This window comes from Hippocampus zosterae, chromosome 17 (assembly GCF_025434085.1).
Source record: "Hippocampus zosterae strain Florida chromosome 17, ASM2543408v3, whole genome shotgun sequence".
In the NCBI taxonomy this organism is placed as follows: domain Eukaryota; kingdom Metazoa; phylum Chordata; class Actinopteri; order Syngnathiformes; family Syngnathidae; genus Hippocampus; species Hippocampus zosterae.
In genome coordinates, this window is record NC_067467.1 from 9,092,451 (window position 1) to 9,115,786 (window position 23,336).

General features: G+C 46.1%; 2 protein-coding genes across 4 annotated transcripts; both read right to left on the minus strand.

Annotated features, from left to right (window-relative positions):
• Positions 1–22,702, minus strand: LOC127590073 (myosin phosphatase Rho-interacting protein-like). Of its 3 annotated transcripts, none has more exons than XM_052049496.1 (21): positions 22,336–22,702; positions 9,757–10,017; positions 8,603–8,680; positions 8,459–8,524; positions 7,978–8,129; positions 7,779–7,863; positions 7,502–7,661; positions 7,286–7,415; positions 7,063–7,192; positions 6,479–6,535; positions 5,895–5,963; positions 5,704–5,793; positions 5,525–5,628; positions 4,917–5,385; positions 3,531–3,629; positions 1,719–3,449; positions 1,486–1,633; positions 1,258–1,375; positions 1,033–1,192; positions 695–787; positions 1–372 (listed from the first exon to the last, which is right to left on the minus strand). In XM_052049496.1, exons 1-21 carry the CDS (start codon positions 22,348–22,350, stop codon positions 259–261), a joined length of 4,329 nt encoding a protein of 1,442 aa, XP_051905456.1. In that variant the 5' UTR covers positions 22,351–22,702; the 3' UTR covers positions 1–258. The 3 variants fall into 3 exon arrangements, with proteins under 3 accessions (XP_051905456.1, XP_051905457.1, XP_051905458.1); XM_052049497.1 differs by having other exon boundaries at positions 7,075–7,192; positions 22,336–22,701; XM_052049498.1 differs by lacking the exons at positions 9,757–10,017; positions 22,336–22,702 and having other exon boundaries at positions 7,978–8,239.
• On the minus strand, positions 15,533–17,805 carry nog1 (noggin 1). The gene has a single exon (XM_052049512.1). It carries the CDS (start codon positions 17,060–17,062, stop codon positions 16,382–16,384), a length of 681 nt encoding a protein of 226 aa, XP_051905472.1. The 5' UTR covers positions 17,063–17,805; the 3' UTR covers positions 15,533–16,381.
• Positions 22,703–23,336: the final 634 nt, after the last annotated feature.

Genomic DNA, 23,336 nt, shown 5'->3' on the forward strand with positions numbered 1-23,336 from the left:
TCACTTTTTTGTCTTTATTGCGAGTGAAGGAAATATTAAAACAGTCCATTCAAATAAATAAATATGAACATTTCTGATATGTTCAAGTCATTTTTCAAACAGAAATGACAGCAATATTTACAATATCACGGACAAAATGTATGCAACAACACAGCGGACTTTTAAGAGTTGCCTGAGAAGAATTAAGAAATACATTATGTGCTACATGAGGAACAAGTGGTAGGGCTACAACAGACTTTTCTGCTACTTGATGTGCCATCATTCATCGCTCCAGTAAACTCTGACCTGCTGCGCGGCCAACAGTTTGTCATGCAAGGCGGCGACCTGTCGCCTCATGCTGTGAAGTTCGCTCTCCTTCACACGCAGCAGCAGCTGAAAGGACACCTTCATTTACTCATTCCTTACTTCCCAAGTAAGATTTTTTTTTCTACAGCGGACCTAGATAGTTCCGAAACTGAAAATGTCTTTGTAGTGATTTGTGAGAAGTGAATGCTTCCAAAAGAGGAACTGCATTGAGAATCATTTATCAATTCCTATTCTCGAATCACTATAATGGAATTTATGGAGTGGACCTCAATAGTTCCCTACATTTTCCCTAAAATGCTTTTACAGTATAATAATGCATTGTGGGATTAATTTACTCACTATGTAGGTCACTACATAATTGGTAGGGAGTGCCACGAAGTCCGCTCACCTCCATCTTGTAAACGTTGGTGTCCTGATTTAAAGGAAGTACTTCCCGTTTGGTCAGTCGACCGACCTCGGCCGCCAGGTGAGTGCTCAGCTCCTGTGGTACGACACAAAATTGACACCATAAATTCACTCTTCCTGTGACTAATTGGCAAGATAATTGCATATAGAATGGCACACGATGGCAGCAAAGCAGTAAAACTTTGAGGATCATAACGCTTCACCAGCATGCACCTGGCATAAGTCTGCGCAATATGTCCAATTTTAAACCTGACCATGCTGTCACGATGGAATCAACCTGATCCAAGAAGCCGTCTTACAGCGTCTCCCACGTGTTCTGACCTGGTTTTGTTCCATCAGATCCTGGTTCTCCTGCTGCCGTTGACTGAGCGTTTTTCTATTCTCTTCCAATTCCTGAGTCATGTGACCAATCTCGACACACTTGAGCGTGAACCGATAGGACAGATCCTCGAGCTCCCGCTGACAGGACGCCAGCTCTTCACTGCAAGCATGCGAACACACACATGTCGATGCGCTACATGCTAACGAGCCGCTGTTGACTTCTACCTGTGTAGTTTGTAGACTTCCTCCATGAGCGTGTTTCCTGTCACGTTGAGCGTTTGACATCTCCTCTGCACTTCCTTTTCCAGCTCCACACGGTGAGCGCGCTCGATTGCCTCGATGGCTGACCCCGGGACGCACAGGAAGTTGAACACGGAGCAAGCCGATTAATCATCACTGACAATTTCTATTGACCAGTAGGTGTGGGTGATATGGTCTTGAAATACAACTCACCGGTTGCCGTAGCGACCGCCTCCTCGTTCAGCATCCTGTCCCTCTCAGCCAGAAGGCAGTCAACTTCCTTGAGGTGTCGCTGCTGGAGCTCCTCTGTCGCCTTCACGTGACAAGCCTCCATGGCGGCCAGTCCACGCTCGCACTCCGCCTGATGCCCCCCCCCAAATTTGTACATTTATACACATCTTCTGAAACATTTTTCAAGCTTCTTGATGATGTTTCGCGGCCCCTACCTTCAAGTTCTGCACCTCGTCGTCATGTTGTTTCTCATCCGAGCTCAGTTTTTGTCTCGCGATTGACAGCTGCTCCTCCAGATCCGTCACGCGACCCGTCAGAGCGGCCACTTGACTCGCCTCCCGGCATCCCGTCACTTCCTGACCTTCCTCTTGCGTTTCCTGTTGCGTCTGGCTGCCGGCGTCGACGCCAGCCGTTCGCTTCTCGGCGTGGGAAAGTTGCCTTCGCAGTTGTGCGTTTTCTTCCAGCAGGCGGTCGCACTTGCTGGTCATATGATAGCAGAAGGCCGCCTCGGTGGAGAAAATGAAGGTGGCGCGTAAACGCTCGGCCGTCATCCCGAGTTTTGCCCGCGTATCGGAGGACGCCACATTGATCCAGGACGAGAAGATCTGGGCGATCATCCCCAAAAATTCCACGCCGCTGTCGTCCGCCACACTGGGATGCCCGGCATCGTCCGTCATCCTGCCGCTTTCTGATGCTTTGCCACGTTGGGCATTCCCGAGAATATCCTGAATATTTACTTTCTTGTCCAATCTGGTGAGCTTGTCCTCATCATCATCTCCCGTGAGAAGGTCCCGCCCCAACGTCAAGATTTGATTTTCAGGAATCATCTGTGGTGTCGTGTCACTCAGAAGCCCCTCCTCTTGTTCTCGTGGGTGGGAAGCATTGGCGTTGACGCCGTCCAACAGCGCACTCCAAAGCTCCTCCAGTTTCAGCTGACAGGAAGCGACCGGATGCCGCGCTTCCTCTTCATTTGCAGTCTTGCTCTTTGTCGCGTCCAGTCTGTCAACAACCTCCAAGAGCCTGTCCAGAACCTTCCACCTGAGCATGCTCCACTCCAGCATTTGGTGCGTTCTTCCGTCCATAGGAGCGGGCGTCCGGAAGTCGGCCTGTTTTTGTCCGTGAAGCTTCCCGGCATCCCTCAGGGCTTCGTTCTCCGCCCGGAGCTGCCTGCAGCTGAGCTCCGATTGGCCAAGCTTCTTCTCCAGCTCTGTCAGCTTGGCCTCGGTAGCTTGGAAGCATCGTAGTAAGAAGCCCGCGCTCGCCGCCTCATCCTTCGCCACGCTTGCCTCCTCGTCCTCCTCTTGCCGCCGAAGGTGGACCTCGGCGTCTCCCAGCCTGTCCTCTAAGGAGGTGATGAGGGTCTGTGCCTCCAGGAGCTGCTGGTCCTTCTCCAGAAGCTCCTGCTCTAGGTCCTTTATCTTTTTGGGAAGCGGTTCCGCACATCTGCGACCGAGCTCCTCTTGGAGACGTCGGATCTCGCGGTCGGCCTCGCTCAGCTGGTTGAGCATCTCCTGGTTGCGCTGGTTGAGGGCTTGCTTCTGGCCGCTCAGGATCTCCACTTCCTGGGAGAGCTTCCCGACATCCACCTGGTCACCGCCCGTCTCGGCAAGGGCGTCCAACACGGAGGACCGGCAGTCGCCTTCGGAGTCCGGACAAGGTGGGTCGTCCATTCTGGGAAGCTCACGTTGGGCACACATGAAATCCTCCAAGTTGAGAGGTCCATTTTGAGCTTCACCGTCCGTTGGAAGGTCCGAGCTGTCCGACGCCGTGGAGGCCAAGTTCTCACACCAGACGGGAAGTAAATCATCGTCCGTTTCCTGCGTCCACTTTGCGGGCGTATCGCCGACGAGGCGCTGGGGATCCAAAATCCCGCTTCCTGCGATGACGACCGCCGGATTTTCACCCAGAGAGTGAACATCATCTCTAGATCTTTGCAAACATTCCGACTTTGGGAAAGAAAAAAGAGAAGGAAATGTGACTCGATGTAGTCATTATGTTCAGTCGATAAGATGAACGTCAATAATTACCGTTGCGGGCGCATAATACAAGGTCCACATGCTCAGGCGAGCTTCCAGCTCCCGTCTGCCGCGCTCCGACAATTCTAGCTGACACTTCAGATCCTCGAACTTGGAACACACCAACAACTACGTTTCAAATTGGTCAGTATACACAGTAATCTCCTTCCTTCACTTCTCTGTACTTCGCAAAGGTATGAGTTATTTAAATTTGTACGTCCATTAGATAGTAAGTGATTAGCTGATGAGTGAGTAATTAGTGAGATAAGTTCATTGGTAGGCTGGTTACTTTGTTAGTGAGTTAGCTAGCAAATTAGTGAGCCCGTTTTTGGGTTAGCCGGTTAGTATGTTCAGTGAGTTGGCTACTTTGTGAGTGACTTAGTGAATAAACTAATGTTGTAAGTCAATGAATTAGAACGTTGTCAGTTAGCAGCAATTGACTTAGCCAATTGGTGGGTTTGGGAGTTAATATGTGATTTATTTTGTTCCTTTGTTCGGGAATGAGGAGCTAGTGAGTGATTTGAATCAAATTCATGAGCAAATTGGTTGGTGAATTATTTTACGCATTAATCTGTCACTGAGTGAGTAAAGTTGCGAGTCAGTAACTCAGTGACTGAGGTTGAGTTACTGAGTTGGTGCCTCAATGAATGAATGAATGCGTGAATGTGTTTGTTACCGTTAGTAAATTAATATGAAGGAATTAACCAGCATATTAGCCAGTTTCTGAGTTAATAGCCAAGTTTGTTAGTGTGTGAGTTAGTCGGTCAAGTTAATTAGCGAGTTGGATCGTAAGTGAATGAATTACCATGTTACTTTGTTATTTAGCTAGCGGTAGTGAACGAATGTTCGCTAGTTAGTGAGTCAACCAGTGAGTTACGTTGGTGAGTTACTGAGTTAATGAGTGAGTCAGTAAGTGGGTGAGAGAGTTACTTAGCCCGTTGTTGAGTTTGTGATTTCATGAGTGATTTGGTTACGTTGTTATTGAGCGAGTTGTTAGGCGAGTTCATTAAAATTGTGATGGGTTTCTAAGTTAGTACTTTGAATTGAATTAGTCAGGGAAGGAGTAAGTGATTGCATAAATGAGGAAGTCAGTAGGTCAGAAAGTTAATTAGCATGTTTGTCAGTGTTAATTTGTTCTAGAGCGACCGAACGAGTACATTTGCAAATTAGCTTGCGTGTTAACGAGTGAGAGATTCAGTCATAGAGTTGTGGCCATAATGACTGAATAAGTGAATGTGTACATTTGTTTTAGTTATTGTAAAGTGTCCTTGGGTGTCCTGAAAGGCGCTTGTAAATAAAATGTATTATTATTATTATTTGTTTGTGAGTGAGTTTGGGGGTGGGACTGAGGAAAATCAGCATTTCCGATGAACTGACATAACACGGAAATATGCTGACCGCCTTCTTGTAGTCGTATTTGGAGTCGCTGTTGTTGTTGTTGTCGTTGTTGATGTCGAGGAGCTTGGCGTTCCTGAGGGAGTTCTTCCGCTCCACCTGCTTCCAGCAAGCCTCCATTTCGTCCTTCAGACTGGTGGCGGCCGCCGCGTCGCCCATCACCTCTCGGCCCGGAGACAAACCTAGGATGCTCTCGTAGCGCCTCCTCCTGGCCTCCCTCCTCCTTTTCTTCTCCAGATCGCCATACAGCACCGCCGATGGAGCCGGGGTCGCAGCCTGGTCTTCCTCTGCCGCCGGGCCGCCGGGAGGCCGAAAGTCGGTCCAGTCAAAGGTTTTGTAGCGGCCTTCGCGCCGACGCTCCGAAACACTCCGGGGCTTGGAATGCCGATTCTGCTCGGACCAATCGATAGCCACATCCGGTTTGACCAAAGATTCCGTGTTAGGGCCGAGAACCACCACCGAGCCTGATAAACTGCATGGTGTAGACACGTGTAACACATGATGCATGTTGAGTTAATATTGTATTTAGAAGGTTTATTTATTAGTTAGCATATTCACAAGTGAATATACACCAATTATATGTTCCGAATCTAATGTTGTAATTAAGTTACCTGGTGACATCAGGAGCAGTTTGCACGTTTTTCATCAGTGCTTGGATCCAGTTCCTCCGTATTCCTGCCGTCATGGCAGACAGCGTGCAGAGCCTGCTCGGAGTCTGGAAGATGGTGAAAGTAGCTTCAAAATTCCCATTGGTTCACATTTCATTTCAATGTTGACGATCTTGTCTTACGTGGATCTGGAAGCCGTAGTTCTTATGGAGTTGCTGCTCAGACACTTGGAAGCACTGGCTTAGGTCCATTTCGCCTTCCTGCTCCGAAGCCTGACGGGAGGAAAGAAAAGACCGCAGCCCCGTCACGGCGAGGAAATAGAAAGAACATAAAAAGTCACAAAATAACACAGAAAACCAGCTTGGTGACAAACCTCCTCGGCCACGACATCCTTGTAAAACTTGAGGCAGTCGGCAGACAAGACAAACCAGTACTTTCTCCACTAGAGGGAGACAAAGGTTAACACACACCAGGGATTAAAAAATGTAAGATTTTGTTTTGTTGGCAAGTCAAGAGAAAGTTGATTGCTACTGGCCCTTGACAAAACTTTTTTGTTTGTATGGCAAAAAATTAATTGACAACTACTTGATTATCGCATTGCTCAACAACTATTTTAGTTACTCGTATAATTGTTGAACAGTTTTGAGACCTTTAAACAGTCGGCAGCCTCTCAGCAATATTCTAAATTCTGTGACCCTCCATGAAAGCAAACCGATCATGTTTTTGCCGACTCAAAGTAAGACATTTGCAAACATCTACTTTTACTTTGCAAAGCAATGATGAACATTTTTGCCAATTGACGCACCAAAACCAGGAACTGACTCATCAACAATTTGTGTATTTGCTGTACTATCAATTTGAAATCATTTTCTCGTCCGATTTGTCAATTGATCGGAAAAATAATTGACAGATTTCTTGATTATTAAGATATACTAAACAGTGAGGTGGACATTTTACCTGGGCATCGTCGTCGAGTTTTACCAGCCAACCTTTTTTGAAGTTTAACAAATCCGGCTGCAAAAAACACAAAATAAAATCAGAAATGCTGACGTGATTTCAAGTGGAGCAGTTGGTTGAGTTTGCGTGGAGTGCTCAGGATTAGCCCATCGCTGAGCACCGCAGTGGGGTTGGGAGTGAGGGGGGGTGGGGGGGCACACCTCTGGATCACCACACTGACCGCTGGAGGCTTTTAGGAGACCGTAATCCAAAAAGCTTTTTTTTGGAGCGAGTCCAGCCTGCCCGTGACAACACGCACTCAGGTCAACTCATTCAAAGCAGCATCCAGCTGGAATCAGCCAATGTGTTGAAGCAAAAGCTGTACAGAAACCACCGTGCCAATCGCCCGCCATCTGTACACCATCGCTTCACACAAGGGCATTATGGAGCCAATCGGGGGCGCAGTGTTTATTTCCCGAAAAAAATGAGTAGGCAAATGAGTTGGATGAACGCATGAACACGTGGTGAAGGAAGCGCGTTGTCCGTCATATTGAATTCACACATGAAGAGGGCTGTGCGACACAAAGGCGATATCGACGACGTACGCAATCATTTACCTCCCGCTCGGAGGGGCGGGCATCACTCTTGCCCCACCTGGACGAGTACAGCCGCACTTCCGGGTCCGTGCCGGGCATCTCGGTACTCATCAAGTGCTTCCCTGCTGCTAAATCGCAGCTGAAAAACGCCAACAACACAACCATTTATCACATTTGATTGACTGATTGATTATCTGGATGTCTTGTGAGCGGGAATTTGATTGGTGATCACCTTATGTGGTTAGCGTCCATGCTGTTAGCAGACGTTTGGATGAATTTGCTCTTCTGTTCAGTCAGATCATCGCCGGGATGCAAACTTCCACATGTCGAGTGTGCGTCACCGAAATCACAAACATCACAGTCTGTGCGGAGGAACCACAGAAGAAGTCACGTGGCAGGAAGTGAAGAGACAGGAAGTAGCTGTGACTGGCTGGTGTTTGGACTGCACCTGTTGTGAGAGCTTGTTGAGGGCCTGCGAGTTCACTTCCTGCTACAGCCCAGACGGGGATCCTCTCAACCTGTTGGTCTTCCTGACAATGGCTGCTGCCTGCCACCACTGGCGCTTGAAAAATGGGGCCCGTGGCCGCCATCTTGGCAGGTGAAGGTTCCTGTGAGCGAAAAAACAAACAAACAAACAAAACCAAGAGTGTTTGAGTTGAGGAACTCTCCTATGAAGATACCGCGGTGCTGACGAGGTGACGATGTTGACAATTTTGGTTTCTCACCTGTACAAAGTGCGTGTCTACTTTACGTTTCTTCTTGAGGTTGTTGGCGTTGGCCTGCACAAAGACAGTCAGCTGATCACTCCACCTGGCAGGAGACACCACACACACCAGTCATTAAGACAAAAGGCGACAGCAAGCGTGAGGACAAAAAAAGTGAGAGGACAGGAAGTGAGTCGGGTGTCCGTGAGTGCCCGCGTACCCGCCGATTGTGTCCTTGTTGTCGGCGCGTACGTAGACTTGGTGGCGTGTAGTGACGATGCACAAGGCGTTCTTCTGGCCCGTCCGCGCCTCCGCGTCCAACACGGCCGTGCACGCGTTCATGTCCAGCGTGCCCTGAGGCAAAGTGCTCGGCTGGAGGGCAGAAAACAAACAACAATGGCGTTACCGCGACGCCGGCGCCAGGATGAACACATGACCTTTAACCTCTGAGATTTTTGCATGAATAGTTTGGGTTTCAGAATCTGAAAATGAAAAAAAATAAAAAATCATAGAGATGTTTATTTGCATCTCTGATGAAAACATGAATGTATGATGACTACAAAGCCGAATTAACATTGGAGGGGGGTTGCAAATGTTGAGACGAGGGGAAAAGGAGGGGGACGGGGAGGATGTGCATTAGCATTAGGACTAATCCTAAATCCTCTGTATAACATCTGGAGCAACATGGCCGCCCGCCTCACCAGCTCATCCAACGCGAAAGTCACGACGCCGTCTTCGTACAGTATGAAGAAACGACGCTGCCATTTCTGGTGGGGACATTCGGAGCAGGAACAAAAGTCAGAACAGTTTCATCAACTTCATCTTTACAGCGTTAAGGGCCTTACCCGTGACCTATGCGTGGCCTTGTCAAAGTCGGTCCCCTCGGGAGCCAAACACAGCCAGCCGGCGTACAGCGCCTTGGCCTGGCCACAACGAGAACAACTTCCGGTCAACGCCAAGGCCACAGACGCACAAACATGCATTCACACGCACGCCTGTGGACCTGCTAAAACGCTTCTGGAATGTGGAAGGAAGGCCAAGCCAAGATTGAAACCTCGGACCGCCCCCAAGACTTGAGTGTGAGGCATAAGTGTTAACCACTTAACCAATGTGCTACTGAGTACAATCTCACGACATGAAAAGAGTCAAATGTGGTCAGTCTCAATGAGCTCCTAATGTGGCCAGTGAGGAAAAATCCGTCAAACATTGATTTGCATTAATTTGGGAGTCTGACTACAAATATGAGTTGGCTGGTGTAGGTGCACAAAATTGATTTATATTAATTGTAGTTATTAAGAGTAAAAATGTAATTATAATAACTTATTTTTAAACATTTATATTTACAAATTCATAGCACACACAGACATAGGCTAAGCGCCTTTGTGCACCATTTAGCATCGTTCATTTTGGGTCTATGTAGTACTAGTAAGGTTAGCCTTACAATTTATTTTTCTTTCCAGCAAATCCAATCCTGGAGGGGCTTTACTGGGAATACACTGATTCCCAACGGGGCTACAGCCCCACCTTACCCCGAGTCTACATAGCGCCATTCCTGAGCATCAATCAGTATCCAACGGTCCTACACGGCACCAAATGAGAACCAATTGGTTCCTGACTAGGAAACTCAAAAGAAGTCCAAGATGTTGTTATGACCTTTTCAAAGAACCAGCCATGAACTCCAATGGACCACTACAACGGTGCCAAATGGAACTAGGTGGTACCTTGTAGCACCTTCCTCTTTTAGGCTGTACGGAGAGGACGTCACGTGATTCAAGGCGATTTTTGAATGACGAAAAGAAGCTGTATTGGTAGCACGTTCGTTTTGTTTTCTGTTTGCTGAGAATTGTATTCTGACTTGTTCAATAAAGGTTTAAAAAATGACGAAAAGAAGCTACGCGGCATTACGCGGTTGAGGCTAGCAATAATTACGAGCTGTTAATTAACCCCTAACAAGTAGTATTAGAAGGCTTTCAGAAGCAATGTTTCAATTTGTCCTTACGTGCTCCATTCGTGGGTGCGCGGGCACGTGAAGCTCGCGTGACTTGAAGCAATTCTGACATTTGCTTTTGTTAAAAAAGTTGGCCTGGAACTTCTCGCACGGGCCGCCCGACATCTTCTTCTTTCTGATGTTGACGTTCTGGAAGTTGCAGCTACCCTGCTCGCGTCGTTGCCTTGCCCTCTGTTCGTCTCTCGTGTCCTCCGCTCGTCTGTCACTCGCACGTTTGGTGGTGGATGACGTCAGGAGTTCGACGTCACGCTCCTAACGTCGCCGCACGTACCAACAACGAGGAAAACACAAATAAAAAAAAGAGACATTATAATGAAAGAGAAATTATTTTAAATACAGGGGGAAATCGGTGCGTAGTTTTGTGGATATAATCGAGTTTGGAGATACGTGATGATTAAATTTATAGTAAATTGTTTACTATAAATTTACTATAAATTAAATCATATATCGTAAATTAAATCATCAAAGGTAATTACTTTACCTTTGGAAAGCTTTTTCAAGACTGTATGTCACATACCTTTCCGAAAAAAATTATTCATCCCTGTGGGGAAATTAAGAACACGGGTGGGACACGACAATAAAAGATCAGTTTTACCATTCACTTGAGTCGTTTACACATTCCATACTTTAGCACTGGCGATTACACAAATATTTGTGCTTCTACTTGAGTACAGAGTGTGTGACATTTTAGGATCTGAATATTAGGTGGTGAAGATCGATCGACTTGTCACCACTATTGTGGAAATAATCGATTGTTTTGCCATCAAAAGCCCTTTTTCAGTCCCGTTTTTTTTTTGTTTGTTTTTTGACATGTGACTTTCGTAACATGTGTGATAAGATGTGCAAGTGATGCTGAAGAGGACAGAAAACGTCAGGAAAACTTGCCCAGGAGGGTTATCGCCACCAGAGGGCGCCGCTGTTGCACTTAAAAGTCAAAGACTGCATTGAACAGCTGATACATGTTTCAACACGACAAATGAAAAATATTAGCACATCAGGTGACTCAATCCCTAATCAAATGAAGTCTATACATATACCATTTTTTGGGTGGGGGGGGGGGGGGGGGAGTACCCGGAGAAAACCCACGCAGGCACGGGGAGAAGATACAAACTCCGCACAGTAAGGCCTGAGCCGGAATCGAGCCCTGCACCTCTACACTGTGAGACCGACGTGCCGAAAAATATGCATAATACAGAAATGTTGTCACTGCCAGGATGAAGGATGCAGTAATGCTGAATCTTGAATGATTCTTCTTCTTCTTATTATTATTATTATTGCCAATTGTATGAGAGACTTCTGACAGTCTGACAAGATTGTCAGCCAAAACAAGTTGAGTGCATGAAAGAAGATAACATCTGACCTGGAAAGAGAAAGGAACAAAGAGCGCCCCTAACTACAGTAACTAACTTCTTCAAATGTAATTAAATATGTAACCAATCAACAAGGTTTTCCTGTCATCAACCTGACCAACAAAACTGCACAAAAATGTCAAGCCTTTACCTTTTTGGAATGACCTCCCACCGAATTTTCAGCAAGCCCCTTCACTGCCCATCTTTAAAACTCATGCATGAGACTTGATTTTTATTTTACTGTCATTATTTGATTGACTGTCGTCGTATGAATTATTTTTGCTCCATGTATCGCACGTTGCGTACAGCGGCGGTTGTATAAAAGTGCTCTATAAATACCGTTGAGTTGGGTGCGTGTTTATTCAATTTACTGGGATTACAAACCAGTGGGGCCTCAAATTACATGTTTATTTATTCTGTGAGAATGCTCGTAACTTCAATCAAATCAATTTAGCGCGCTGAACTCGAATGAAATTTCACAAACCCACTCTATGCTCCCCCCCCCAGAAAACACCACCATTCTTTGAAACCAATGAAAATGGTGTTGTATTTTGTTTCCATCTTTTTCCATCATCCGCAGCATACCAAAAACACCAGTTGCTCACCCAAAAGCGGACAAACACGGCTATTTTGGAAAAGAAACGAGCCAAACAGGAAGCTTTGAGCCTTTTGTGACACCTCCAAAAAAAAACAAGACTGAAAAAGGGCTTTTGATGGCAAAACAATCGATTATTTCCATAATAGTGGTGACAAGTCGATCGATCTTCACCACCTAATATTCAGATCCTAAAATGTTTCATCACATTCATTCCTGAAAACAGAATCAAACATTTTTTTTCTCAAATAATTGAAATGACATGAACTGTTGATACTTCAGAGGTTTTATTATGGTTTAAGATTATTCCTATTTCTCACGAGGAAGAACAAGTTCCCACACAAATGGGAGACGGAGCCAAATTCAAATATGGAATCATGTTTGCATTTTGTATTTTTTTTTCCCTCTTTTGATTAGTTTTTGTCAGAATATAAAACAAAAGCAAATATTTCATTTGTGACCAAGTTGCAGTTTAACATTTTAAAGCCGACAACTAATGTACACTCGTGTTTTTTTTTTTCCAACTTGTATTCAAAGGGGCCAATCATGAATTCAATCGACTCTACGTTGACTTTTAAATTTGTATGTTTGGACTCTCCAGGGACTTTGGAGGCCGCCGGGGTCTGGTCTGGAGTCGGCGCGGTGGACGGTGGAGTGTCTCTCGCACTTCCATTTCAAAGGGAAAGTTTGGAAACCCGATCGGGCTTGGCTGGATTCTAAATCAACAAAGTTGCGTTGATATTGAGGAGCTCGTCCGCTCGGGGACAACAAAGCAGGTCGTCCGTCTTGTCTCGCTCCACATCCGTCACCGCTGCGGAGTCCTCAAGTCTGATGGCTCCAAACACTCGCGTGGGAACCCATTCTGAGCATTCCGCATCAACCCTGGTTTGACAACGCTCTACTTCAAAAATCTTCACTTAAAAGACTGCCTTGAAGCGCAAACATTTGAAAAAACCCAAACTCTGGCTTGAAAGCTTACTTTTGAGACTTGCTGCTCATTCGGACGGAGTCACTTGTTAGTTTTGGTTCTTGGTCTTGGTCAACTAATCCTCCCAGACTACGTGAGCTGTTTTTTTTTAAGTCACTTGGTGTTGTTACATGAGTAAAAGCTACTTTTTGTTTGGCGTCTTAAAGGATTGAAAAACTGCGTGCAGGCCTACAATCTGATTGATGGCATCAAGGTCGGATCAGATACGCTGGGCAGGATCACTCCACCTCCCCTATCCCCCCACCGCCCACCCCCATTCCTCACGGAGTGTTCCGCATCTACGATAGGCCTGAATCTGACACACGTCGTCACCTCCATTTTGACACGGCGCCAACGAGGGCTGCGGCCCGCGTGTCAACTTGTGGAAGGTGTGAGACGGAATCATAAAATGGATCTGCAAGACATTTGCAGAGGTAAAACGGCAGCGGAGAAGGAGGCGTAAACATGCACGAGGACTCCCAAGACTGGAAAAATGTGGAGAGACGCCGGTGATGCTCAGCAGAAATTTCACATGCCAGCAACTGTAATTGACAAGACAGCGAGAGGTCGTATGAAAAACCTCTCCCGTACTTTCAAAAGTCTCCTTGAAAAACTTTCAAGGAGTGTTTTTTTTTTTTTTTGCCTCTTGTAGCGGTGGCGCACTTCCCAAAATAAGGGCCGTGCGTGCTTTAAGCCCAGTTGAGGTTTATTGTAAAATGGACATATTGTATATTTAAATGGCAATACGTTGACCTTAACCACAAACCGACTATAGTCTGCTGTTCATTTTTAATTAATCATCCGATCTTCTAGTCTTCTTATTTTGGACAAAACAACTGTACGTTTCCTGTTCTTCTGCCTTAAAACACGCTTAATGGTGGACTATCGCCACCAACTGATATTGTCCTTCTGCTGCAAGGAAAACACTTTAAATTGATGCTGGCTGAATGTTGCAAAGTTTGCTGCTACCATCTCGTGGAAGGCTATCTGACGTGTACTCGTATCTCAACAACACTACCGTGTTTTCCGCATTATAAGGTGCATAGAATAGAAGCTAAAATAGAGGCTGTGGTTACATAATGCATCCACTAGATGGAGCGACGCTAAAGAGAATCAGCTTTGTTCGTATCAGCTTTCACAACCGCTGCAGCTGTAACAAAGCGCTTTACAGAACATTTCAAATACGACGTCCAAGAAATCTGAATATTGATCCATATATAAGGCGCATCGGATTATTAGGCGCACCTTCGGCTCTTGAGAAAATAAAATGCTTTTAGGTGCGGTTTATAGTGCGGAAAATATGGTAAGTTAACTGGTGGCTGAATGTTGCAGAGTTGTGGTTTCTGAAACACATCTCACTTTTTTTTTTTCAAAAAGCTCACAAGTAGAGGCACTGAGAAACGTACCAGCGCCACCACAAATTGAGCAACGAAAACCCAAGCTTTTAAATTTCAGACACTCAACCGGTTTGACAGAGGCCGGGGACCAGACACTGATGCCTGGAGACGGTTCCTCTTGGAAAGCTTGTCCAATATTTGGGTTGCCGGCATAGCGCCCACCTGGGAACATGTAGGCGTGAAAAGTTGCTACGCTTCCTGATCTCCCACAAACACGCACTTGGCAGAGTCGGCCGACATCAAAGCGGGCTGTGACCTCGCATACCAGCCCCAGTTCCGATTAACGAGCTCTGGACATCAAACGGCAAAATCGCCCGATATCGAAACCTGCCGAATCCCCCAATCCCGCCACTTCCCCCGCATCGCGGAACCGCTAGAATTTATGGCAGACAAGAATGTCCACAGATCCGCCGTGATCGTTTGAACGCAGATGATGTTTGAAAACAGTCCAATTAGGCGGCGTGGGGGAGAGTGCCGCGAGCTGGCACAACGCCAGACTGCACGCCCCCCCCCCCCCCCCACACACACACACACCAAGCTCGGACAGGACGGCTCGAAGACTTTTTTTTTGAAAATCAAAACACTTCTCTCGAATCATCCTTTCCTATTAAAATGTTCTGAATACATTCCGTCTCCCTCACTCACTATAAAACAGACTAATTTATGTCATGTGTTTTTTAAGGAGAAAAAAAAGGCATTTTGTTATATTATTTTTTATGAAAACATTTAGTGTGTTTGTATATTTATATATTAGTCCCCACGTGGCGAAGGCACACACACATATATATATAAATATATATATACACACACACACACACACACACACACACACACACACACACACACACACACACACATACGTTCTTCGCAGAGGACAAAGAACATATGACCGAGTCGTGTCAGATTTTCTGTCTACGTGTGTATTCCAACTGAAGGATTCACACTCCTCAACCTCCCTTGTAAGGTCTATTTGGGGGTGCTGGAGAGGAGGGTCCCTCGGGAGATCGAATCTTAGATTTATGAGGAGCGATGTGGTTTTTTTTTTGGGTCACCATACCACCGATGTCGGAGTCTGGTCCGCATTGACGGCAGTAAGTCAGATTTGTGAGGGTTGGACTCTACCGCATCTGCTTTTTTTTTTGCAGATGATGTGGTCCTGATGGCTTCTTCAAGCCGTGATCTCCAACTTTCACTGGAGCGGTTCGCAGCCGAGTGCGAAGCGATTGAGATGAAAAATTAGCACTTCCAAAAGGTCAGAGATAGCTTAAAGAAGCTGGATAGGGGCTCTTGAAGACCGAATTTGGGCACCTGTGTTTTTGGTTATTTTCTTCCTGCGACACACCTAATTCAAATGATCAGCAAGCTGTGAGAATCCTGAACTTCCTGCTGCCTACTAACCAGAAGATGCGAGGCACAGATGACTGATGGCACAAAGAATAGGCGAGCAAGTGCATTTGAAATCATGTCAGTCCTTTTATTGCAAGAATAAATAGCACCCCAAAACCAAAAATCCTTAATTTACAAGATGGATGCTGGTCACCCATAATGCACCTCTGTCAAAAACATTTACAGGCTGGAGTCCAGCAACCAAGTCCTCTCTGGCTCCAAATGATACTGCGTGACACACGACATGTGTATTGGACACCATGCAGGAATGGCCCCAATTTTCCACATACTGGAAAAAAATGGCAGCAGTTTACCTTGTGCTAAGCAAACAAACAATTCTGTGTGTTCCAAGTCAACATGAGAAGCACTTGAAGGGTGCGGGGGGGGGGGGGGGGGATCTCAGCCTGCAGTTCAACAAATTGTGCGAAACTGCACTTGCTTTTTAATGATTAATGCCGTCATATCTTGTCTCGTTCAAATCTATTTGCAATTGTAAGTACAACATCACGTAACTGTCTTTTTTTTTTACAGACTTGTTTTAAGTAAGGTGTGTCTGCTGCCCATTTTTCTTGTCATCTTTTAATCTGGGACACTTAATTTCAGAATATGCTGTCAAAATTTAATTTTCCTCAATGCAATGAAAACGAGTGTCAATTATTGATGGATTTTCACTATTTCCCCGCGAGAAGTGGGCGCGGGGCACTGCAGTTCCATCAGGTGCAGCAGTACATCTTTATTTGAGGTGAACGGTAACACAGCGTGTCGAGAATATTGAAACAGTCCTCTCAAAGAGTTGAGCTGGCATCCTGAACTTGATCCGCGGTCCTTCATGTTGCCAATCAGCACTTGCAGGAGCCCCGAAAGCGAGCATGGCGCCTGCGTGTCTTTGTGGCGTCCATCCCGACGTAACGCGATGGCAGTTTTATGCGGCGCACGCGCACTTGCAGTCGGTGATGACGGGGTAGCGGACGGGGATCCAGGCGCACTTGAGCCCCGCCTTCCTGCGCGCGCACCTCCACCTGAGCAGGTGGAGGTGAGCAGACGCGGCGGGTTTGCACGTCATCCCCTCCGGGAGCGAGCACGAGCGCTTGGCCGGGCAGCTGCCCGTGCGCACGTAGCGCGGCCAGAAGCGCACGCCCAGGTCGCTCCAGGAGTGCATGACCGGACAGAAGGAGTAAGCCCAGAGCCACTGCTGCAAGCGTCGCTTCAGCTTCTTGCCGCCCTTGTGACGCCTCCCCGGCAGCTGCGCGTCCAAGTCCAGCGCGCGGATCTCCTTGGGCAGCTTCTGCCGCGTCTCGTCATCGATCTCCGGCAGCTCGGCCGACTTGGCCTCCTCCTCCGACGCCTGCTGCAAAGGCGGCGGCGGCGACAGCGCCAGAAAGCGGCCGTCGAAGTCCCCCAGGAGCCCCCGCAGCTCAGTCTCGTTGAGGTCCCGCTCCCGGGGGTCCAGCGCGGGGTCCGGGTCTTCCCTCAAGTCCACCAGCGGGAGACTGTCGCTCGGCACGGGCCGCAGCAGGAAGTAGTGCTGGCAGCCGGCGCGCTCCGCCAGCAGCCCGACGGACACGAGCAGCAGCGCGCACACGGCTCCCAGGTTACCGTCCATGTCGACGCGGGCCGATGCGCAATTACGCGTGAGAGGCGTCCATGCTGAGCGAGCGGACGCCTCCTCGCGGGCCCGTTGCGTTTTTCCGTCCGTCCCGGCTGCCGAAGGGCCCTTTTTATGCTAGGGGGTGCGCGTGATGTCACTGGACGGTCGCGTGGTCAATGCGCGCTTGTTGTCTGAGGCACGACGACGAGGAGGAGGAGGAGGAGGAGAACGACGAGGAGGAGGACATCCCGACACCTCCTCCTTTGGTGGGCGTGGGGCGTCGTCGCGCCCCCTGTAGCTTTTCCAGAATGGGAACGAGGGGCGCATCCGTCTACCGTTGGTCAGGCCTTTTAAGCTGCGTAAATCCTTCTTGTGGCGCCTGAGAGCTTGTGTGCGACACGTGCTGGATTCTTCGGCTCCAGTTTGCGAGCTCTGGAGAAAAACGGTAGTACGCGGCTTCGCGCGTGACGGAGCAGAGTGCGCAATTCATTTGAATTGGTTCCATGGCCACCATTGTAACGCAAAGCATCTCAACTCGTCAAAATGCATTGAACGGATGAAAGAAATTCATCCGTTCCAGACTCCACCCAAAGCAACAAAAAGGTGCTGTCTTTTAATAAGGAAACGCATACGGGTGATTTTATCCACACTTTGTCACGAATATTTTAGGTTTTTTTTTGAATGAGCCTCATTTACAACGGCCCTCCGCATTCACATATTGGATTTCTGCCCCAATATTGCAATATACTGTATTTTGTTTCCCCGCCGTTTTTATTTTTATTTATTTTTTTTGGGGGGGGGTGGAAAAAGCATATTGAAGGCTTGTCAGCATTTTCAGAAAAAAATTTTGGGTGCATTTTTTCTTCTTCTCCTCAATGCATTCCAATGGGCATCATTTCAACACAGAATTTTGCTATTAGAGGTCTGGCCGTGCAAATTGCGGGGGGTTGTTGTATATGTCAATTGCTCCATGTACAACACTTTGTATGCAGTGATTGCTGTTTGAAAGTGCTCCGTTGAGTTGAATTGAGTTGCGGTGAACTCAATTCACTTCAATGAATATGTGTACTTGCGGTCAATAACTGGGTCAAAATTCTGATTTGTGAAACATTCAGAATAACCCCTTTGCATCCGTGAGCAGACGAAAGAGTTATTCCAGCATTTAAATATTTTCATTTAAACAGCGACGCACGGACATCATGACGCAGATAGACGTCAATTCTACTTTCTCCTGTTTGTAAATGACATTATCGCTCTCTGCAGGAATAAACAAGCCGGTTTCCTCCTCGCTCCAAGTGTGCCGCTGTCCTGCATCTCTCAGTTTCGCCATGATTGTTTACTTCTGCTTGTGTATTTCTGGCGAGTTGCGTGCCAGACCGTGTCTGTACACTTATTTTCACCATAGACACGGACAACGCCGTGAAGACATCAACGTCAGGCGAGGGTGTCGCGCGTACAAGAATTTCCTGCAATACAAAGACCAAGATTCCGTGTGGATGGAGCAAAATGCAAATCTTGGGTTAGAAAAAGGGTAACACCAGGTGTCTTATTCGGGTTTTTTTAAAACCCATATTCATGTTTTTGTGTTTGAAAATCTGAATACTGCCAATATTTGGTTTTTGCAAGGGATATTGATGACATGTAAACAATCAATGGGGAAAATTAATTTGATATTACAAATAAATGGAGTTACAAGCTCAACTCAACTCCTGAGTCACAGTATCGCGGTATCCAGCTGGCGTGGCGCTCCGGCGACACAATATGGCTCCCAAGTAAACATCGGCAAGCAAGCGGGAGCCGTGGAAAGTGTCAGCTGCGAGCGTGAAGCTGTCTAAACTCGAGGATCTTTCGTTCTTGGCGGCGCGGCGCAGATAAATGCCCGTTTGTTTGCTTTGTCAATGAGCTAATTCACGCCTGGTTTGCTTTACAGCCAAACGATGTCTAAAAGTCTGGAAAACGTCAGCGTGGCGTGAATACCAGCGACACCGAGCGTTACAAGCAATGCTTACAAAAAAATTACAAATAAAAATAGACAGCATATCAGGGTGAAAACGTTTGAGTAAATTTTCAGAAAAAACATTTAGCAATCTTACAATAACGGCGAAAACCCCTAACATTAAAAAAAAAAAATCTTTCCAAGAACAATGAACTAATCCAAGAATATAGTCACATTTTTCTCTTTTTTATCCTAAAAAAATGATTGAAGCTGTTTTTTCTTAATTGACCCATATTTGATTGCAATATTAGTGTTGGAACTGTGCGTGGTAAAAATAATAGTAAATACGCCTTTTAGAAATAAAATCTACCTTGTTTCTGTTGACACTTATTTGTGACGTTGCGATTTTGAAAGCTAATTAAGTCTGTTTAGGTTCTACTAGGTGTAAAAATTCTAAGAATCATGGATTTATAGTTGGGATTCCCTGTCCAGAAATAAAAACATCAGGTTATGTGCCTGTTTTATTTTGCCAAAACACATAACGACAATTTTGGAAAAGTAAGGCAGCAAATGATCCCCAACCATTTTGAAATGTTTGTCATCACAACTTGCATGACCTCTGAATGGTTTCACCTTCTCAACAATCACGGTCTTATCTGCATAAATAATGACCTTGCAGCTTTAGCAGGCAGATGGTAGATAGTTTATAACAAGACAGAACAGGATTGGACTCAAGATTGAACCTTGTGGGACACCTGTGACAAGATCTTTGGAAGTGGGATTTAGGGTTTTTTTGTTGTGTTTTTACATCCTGATATTAGTCGGTGAGATGTGATTTAAATAAATTGCAAGTGATATTATGAATAATTGGATCAAAGGATTTTTTTGAAGATTTAAAAAAATGTGCCCTCTCTGTTCACAAAAGAATTAATCCTTTCAGTGAACACTGAGTTTGCGTTCCTGTTGAGTATTGGGCCCTAAAGCAAGTTGCGTGGGATGTAGAGGTGGACTTGAGTTGAAATAGTAAGTTAGTTGTTGTATTTTTTTAAATAACTTTGGACTTGACAGAAAGGAAGTGTACTGGTCTAAAATTTCTAACTGAGCGATAGTGAACACTTGCACAATGCTTTGAAGAACCTGCTTCTTCGAAAATTGATTTTGTACGTTATTTAAAATTGGAGGACGTTATGATGATGACCCAAAAGGCGTCAAACTAAATTTTCCGTTGTGTCTCTATAACGTGAGTTTTCACATAATATGGTTTGTTCTGGAAGGCTTGAGCTGAGTTTCACTGCCACCATCTCCCCTGCCGTTTTCTCATCCGCCAAACTCAAACACCAGGAGCCAACAACACAGAGTGAAAAATCGATGCGTCCGCGCGAGCTCGGCTAGCAGCAAAGAAGACAAAAGTGGCACGTAGCGAGCGAACGCTCTTATCTGCCCACCAGCCGACTTTCACACGCGCCAAGCTGAACACACGCAGGCCGGTCCGGCGCTGTTGACTTTGGCGCTAACTGAGGTTTGTCATTTGCTAGTTTGTTTAGCACTTTGCTTCCCCCCGTCCCTCCTCCTCCTCCTCCTCCATTACACAAGCGAGTCATCACTCCAGCTTCTGGAAAGCCAACTCACATCACCACCACCAATTTAAGCAATTTAGAAAAGTTATGTCACTTCAAATTAATCTACAGTGAGGCCCCATTTATCACGGGGATACCTTCCAGACGCCATACACAGACTTTTTTTTACGCCAGCACCTCTTTAAACACATCGGAATGTATCAAAATGCACTTTTTAAAATATTCCATCGCACCAGGGTCCTGCTGTCAAGAAATTGAAGACTATCCTATCAAATCTCTCAGTCAAGGAAATAAAAGAAGACACTCTTACTCTTTTACGATGGGTGTACCAGGCCTAAGCTAAAGTTTGCATCAAGGCATTTCCTAAGCATTTTTAGACTTCCAACAACCTTTCCTCCAAGTGTTTCAGAGTTTTCTCACTCATAGGACAGGAAAGGAAAATTCCTGGGCAAAAAATGAAATTCCAAAGAGGCCCTTAGAGTCCTCATGAGCAGAACAGTGGTCAATGTGGTCCTGTGCCATTAGTCCATGGACGCCTCCAGCCAGCAGCGTGTCTTTATTTGAGCGCTATCAACAAAAAAAGGGATGTCCTTGATGGATGACTCGGCCCTCCATCAACCTGCCCGAGTCCTAAATGGAGCCTGACGAGCGGCGTGGTGAAACAGCGGGCGTCCCCGTTTGCAACAGCGTCCAAGCGTCATTGACGCAAGCCAGCAGAAGACGCATCGGCACAGAAAGACGCTCGGCTGCTTGTCGACCTGACAGACGCTGGTTTGTACCCCGGCATCCACCCCCATCACGTTCCACGTGGACTCGGCTCCCAACTGGCACTTCATAAATCAAGAATCTCTCTTGTGGAATAATAGTGGCCTGATTGTTCATCAGGACTGGCGGGTAGGAACAAAGTACCAAACACATAGTTTCTATTCAGTCGCCTTGAATCAAGTACTATACAAGACCAGGACCTGGATGACTGAGAATCTACACAAACATTCTGTATTTAGGTATTTATACTTGGCTTGAGTAGTACATTTTCTGATGATGTTTTACTTGGAGCAACTCCATAAATTTGAAAGCAGATACCTGCACGTTCTACTAGTTATTATTTTGTTTTTAATCACCACTGATAATGGCTTGTAAAAGGAAAAAATACAAACTGCTAAATAGAGATTGGAAAAGTCAACAGAAGTTGAGATCTTGATCGAATGGGATTTGGGAGTTTCGGGACATTTTCATCATCTTTGTAAACAATAGGGGGCAGAGGATATTACCAAGGTGATTGAATACTGCTAATGTGAACTGAAGATAAAAAACAAACATTTTCTGTCCGTTTTAACCCATTGCCACTGACAAGAAAGACAATAGGATTCATCAAATTCAACATTTACTGACGTACATTTTTTGTTCATACATTAAAATCACTTTTATCCAACAATAGAAGCAATGTAGAATAATATAACAGCAAACTAAAAGATATGGACCACTCGGGAATAATGACAATCCCTTAAAAGGTAAACATGATCGATTTTAAGCTGTGATGCGCCAAAACGGCGTTAGCATCATTGCTACCTACAAATGTGCATGATTGAAAGATGACTCAACGAATCGCAGCTTTCGTCCGGCGGCTAATTATTAGCGGCTAATTTGCTAATGTTTCCGTAGCCAGGCCGTGCAAACGCTGCTCGCATTGTCTCACTTCCCACCTCATGACTTGGATCACGCTTGTTCAAATGATTCAGCAGATTTGTTGTATCGCTTTGTTTCTGACAACATACCTTGCACAACCGCATCCTCGTCCACTTGGCTCTCTCCGGAAATACCGCCACAAAAGCGATGGGAAGGGACTTCTCCTGTCAAAATAACTTCATCTTGGGAAGGACACGCCAAGTCGCGTCTCCCTAGCAGCGGCACGTTTGTGTCTATTATTTTCCGTGTACTGCTTCTTCTTTCAATTATTGGTAGTTTCTGTTGAGTTCAATGTGCAGACCAATGTTAAAAAGGAAAACACGATTGATTGGCTGTCGACGCACATTTCTATTACGTCTGATGACGTCAATATGCTTGCAGCTGGTCATTCGAAATCATATCACCTGGCGTTACTGATATCGCCTCTCGGAAAGGAATCGACGGGGTGGCGTGTTGTGCGTATGCGTGTGTACGTGCGCGTGAGCGTGTGCGTGTGTGTCTGCGTGTGTGTGTGCGTGCGTGCGCGCGCGCTCGGATTGGAGACGCGTACAAAGTTTTGTTCTACGGTTACGGGAGTTCAATCTGCTCAAATACGTTTACCAGGGTCTATTTTTTTGGGGTAGAAATATAAAAACAAACAACCCCCCCACCAGTTTCTGGAATGTAATAATTCATTTTATCTGAAAAAAAAAGCCCAAACCTTGACCATATCATTCTAACTCTAACCCTACTCTATAGCCAGAACCCTAACCATCACAAAATGGCTGATGTCTATAACCGAAAAAAAGTTTCCTCTGTGCTACTAATGCGCATTTTTTAAGTCTGCACCTATTGACTGTAAGCACAGACGTTGAATGAGTACATCTACTTTGACCAGAGTGTTTTATTTTACCCGAGTATCTGTACTCGAGTACAGAGCGTGAGTGGCGTTTGCCGCCTCTGTCCATCGGCGGGTGTCCACGCTGAAATTCCAGTCGTCTCGGTTGGGCCAGGTTTGCGTGGTCACATTGTCAACTCCCGTTGGCAGCTGAACACTTTCCAAAAATAAGAGCACTAATTGGCCCGTGTTTATTTCTGCATGGGGAGAACC

Coding starts and splice junctions, on each gene's coding strand:
- nog1 (XM_052049512.1), bottom strand. CDS start 17,062: ATGGACGGTAACCTGGGAGCCGTGTGCGCGCTGCTGCTCGTGTCCGTC.
- LOC127590073 (XM_052049496.1), bottom strand. Junction 7,416..7,501: donor TCAACAAGCTCTCACAACAG/GTGCAGTCCAAA, acceptor TCCTCCGCACAG/ACTGTGATGTTTGTGATTTC. Junction 373..694: donor CCAACGTTTACAAGATGGAG/GTGAGCGGACTT, acceptor GTGTCCTTTCAG/CTGCTGCTGCGTGTGAAGGA.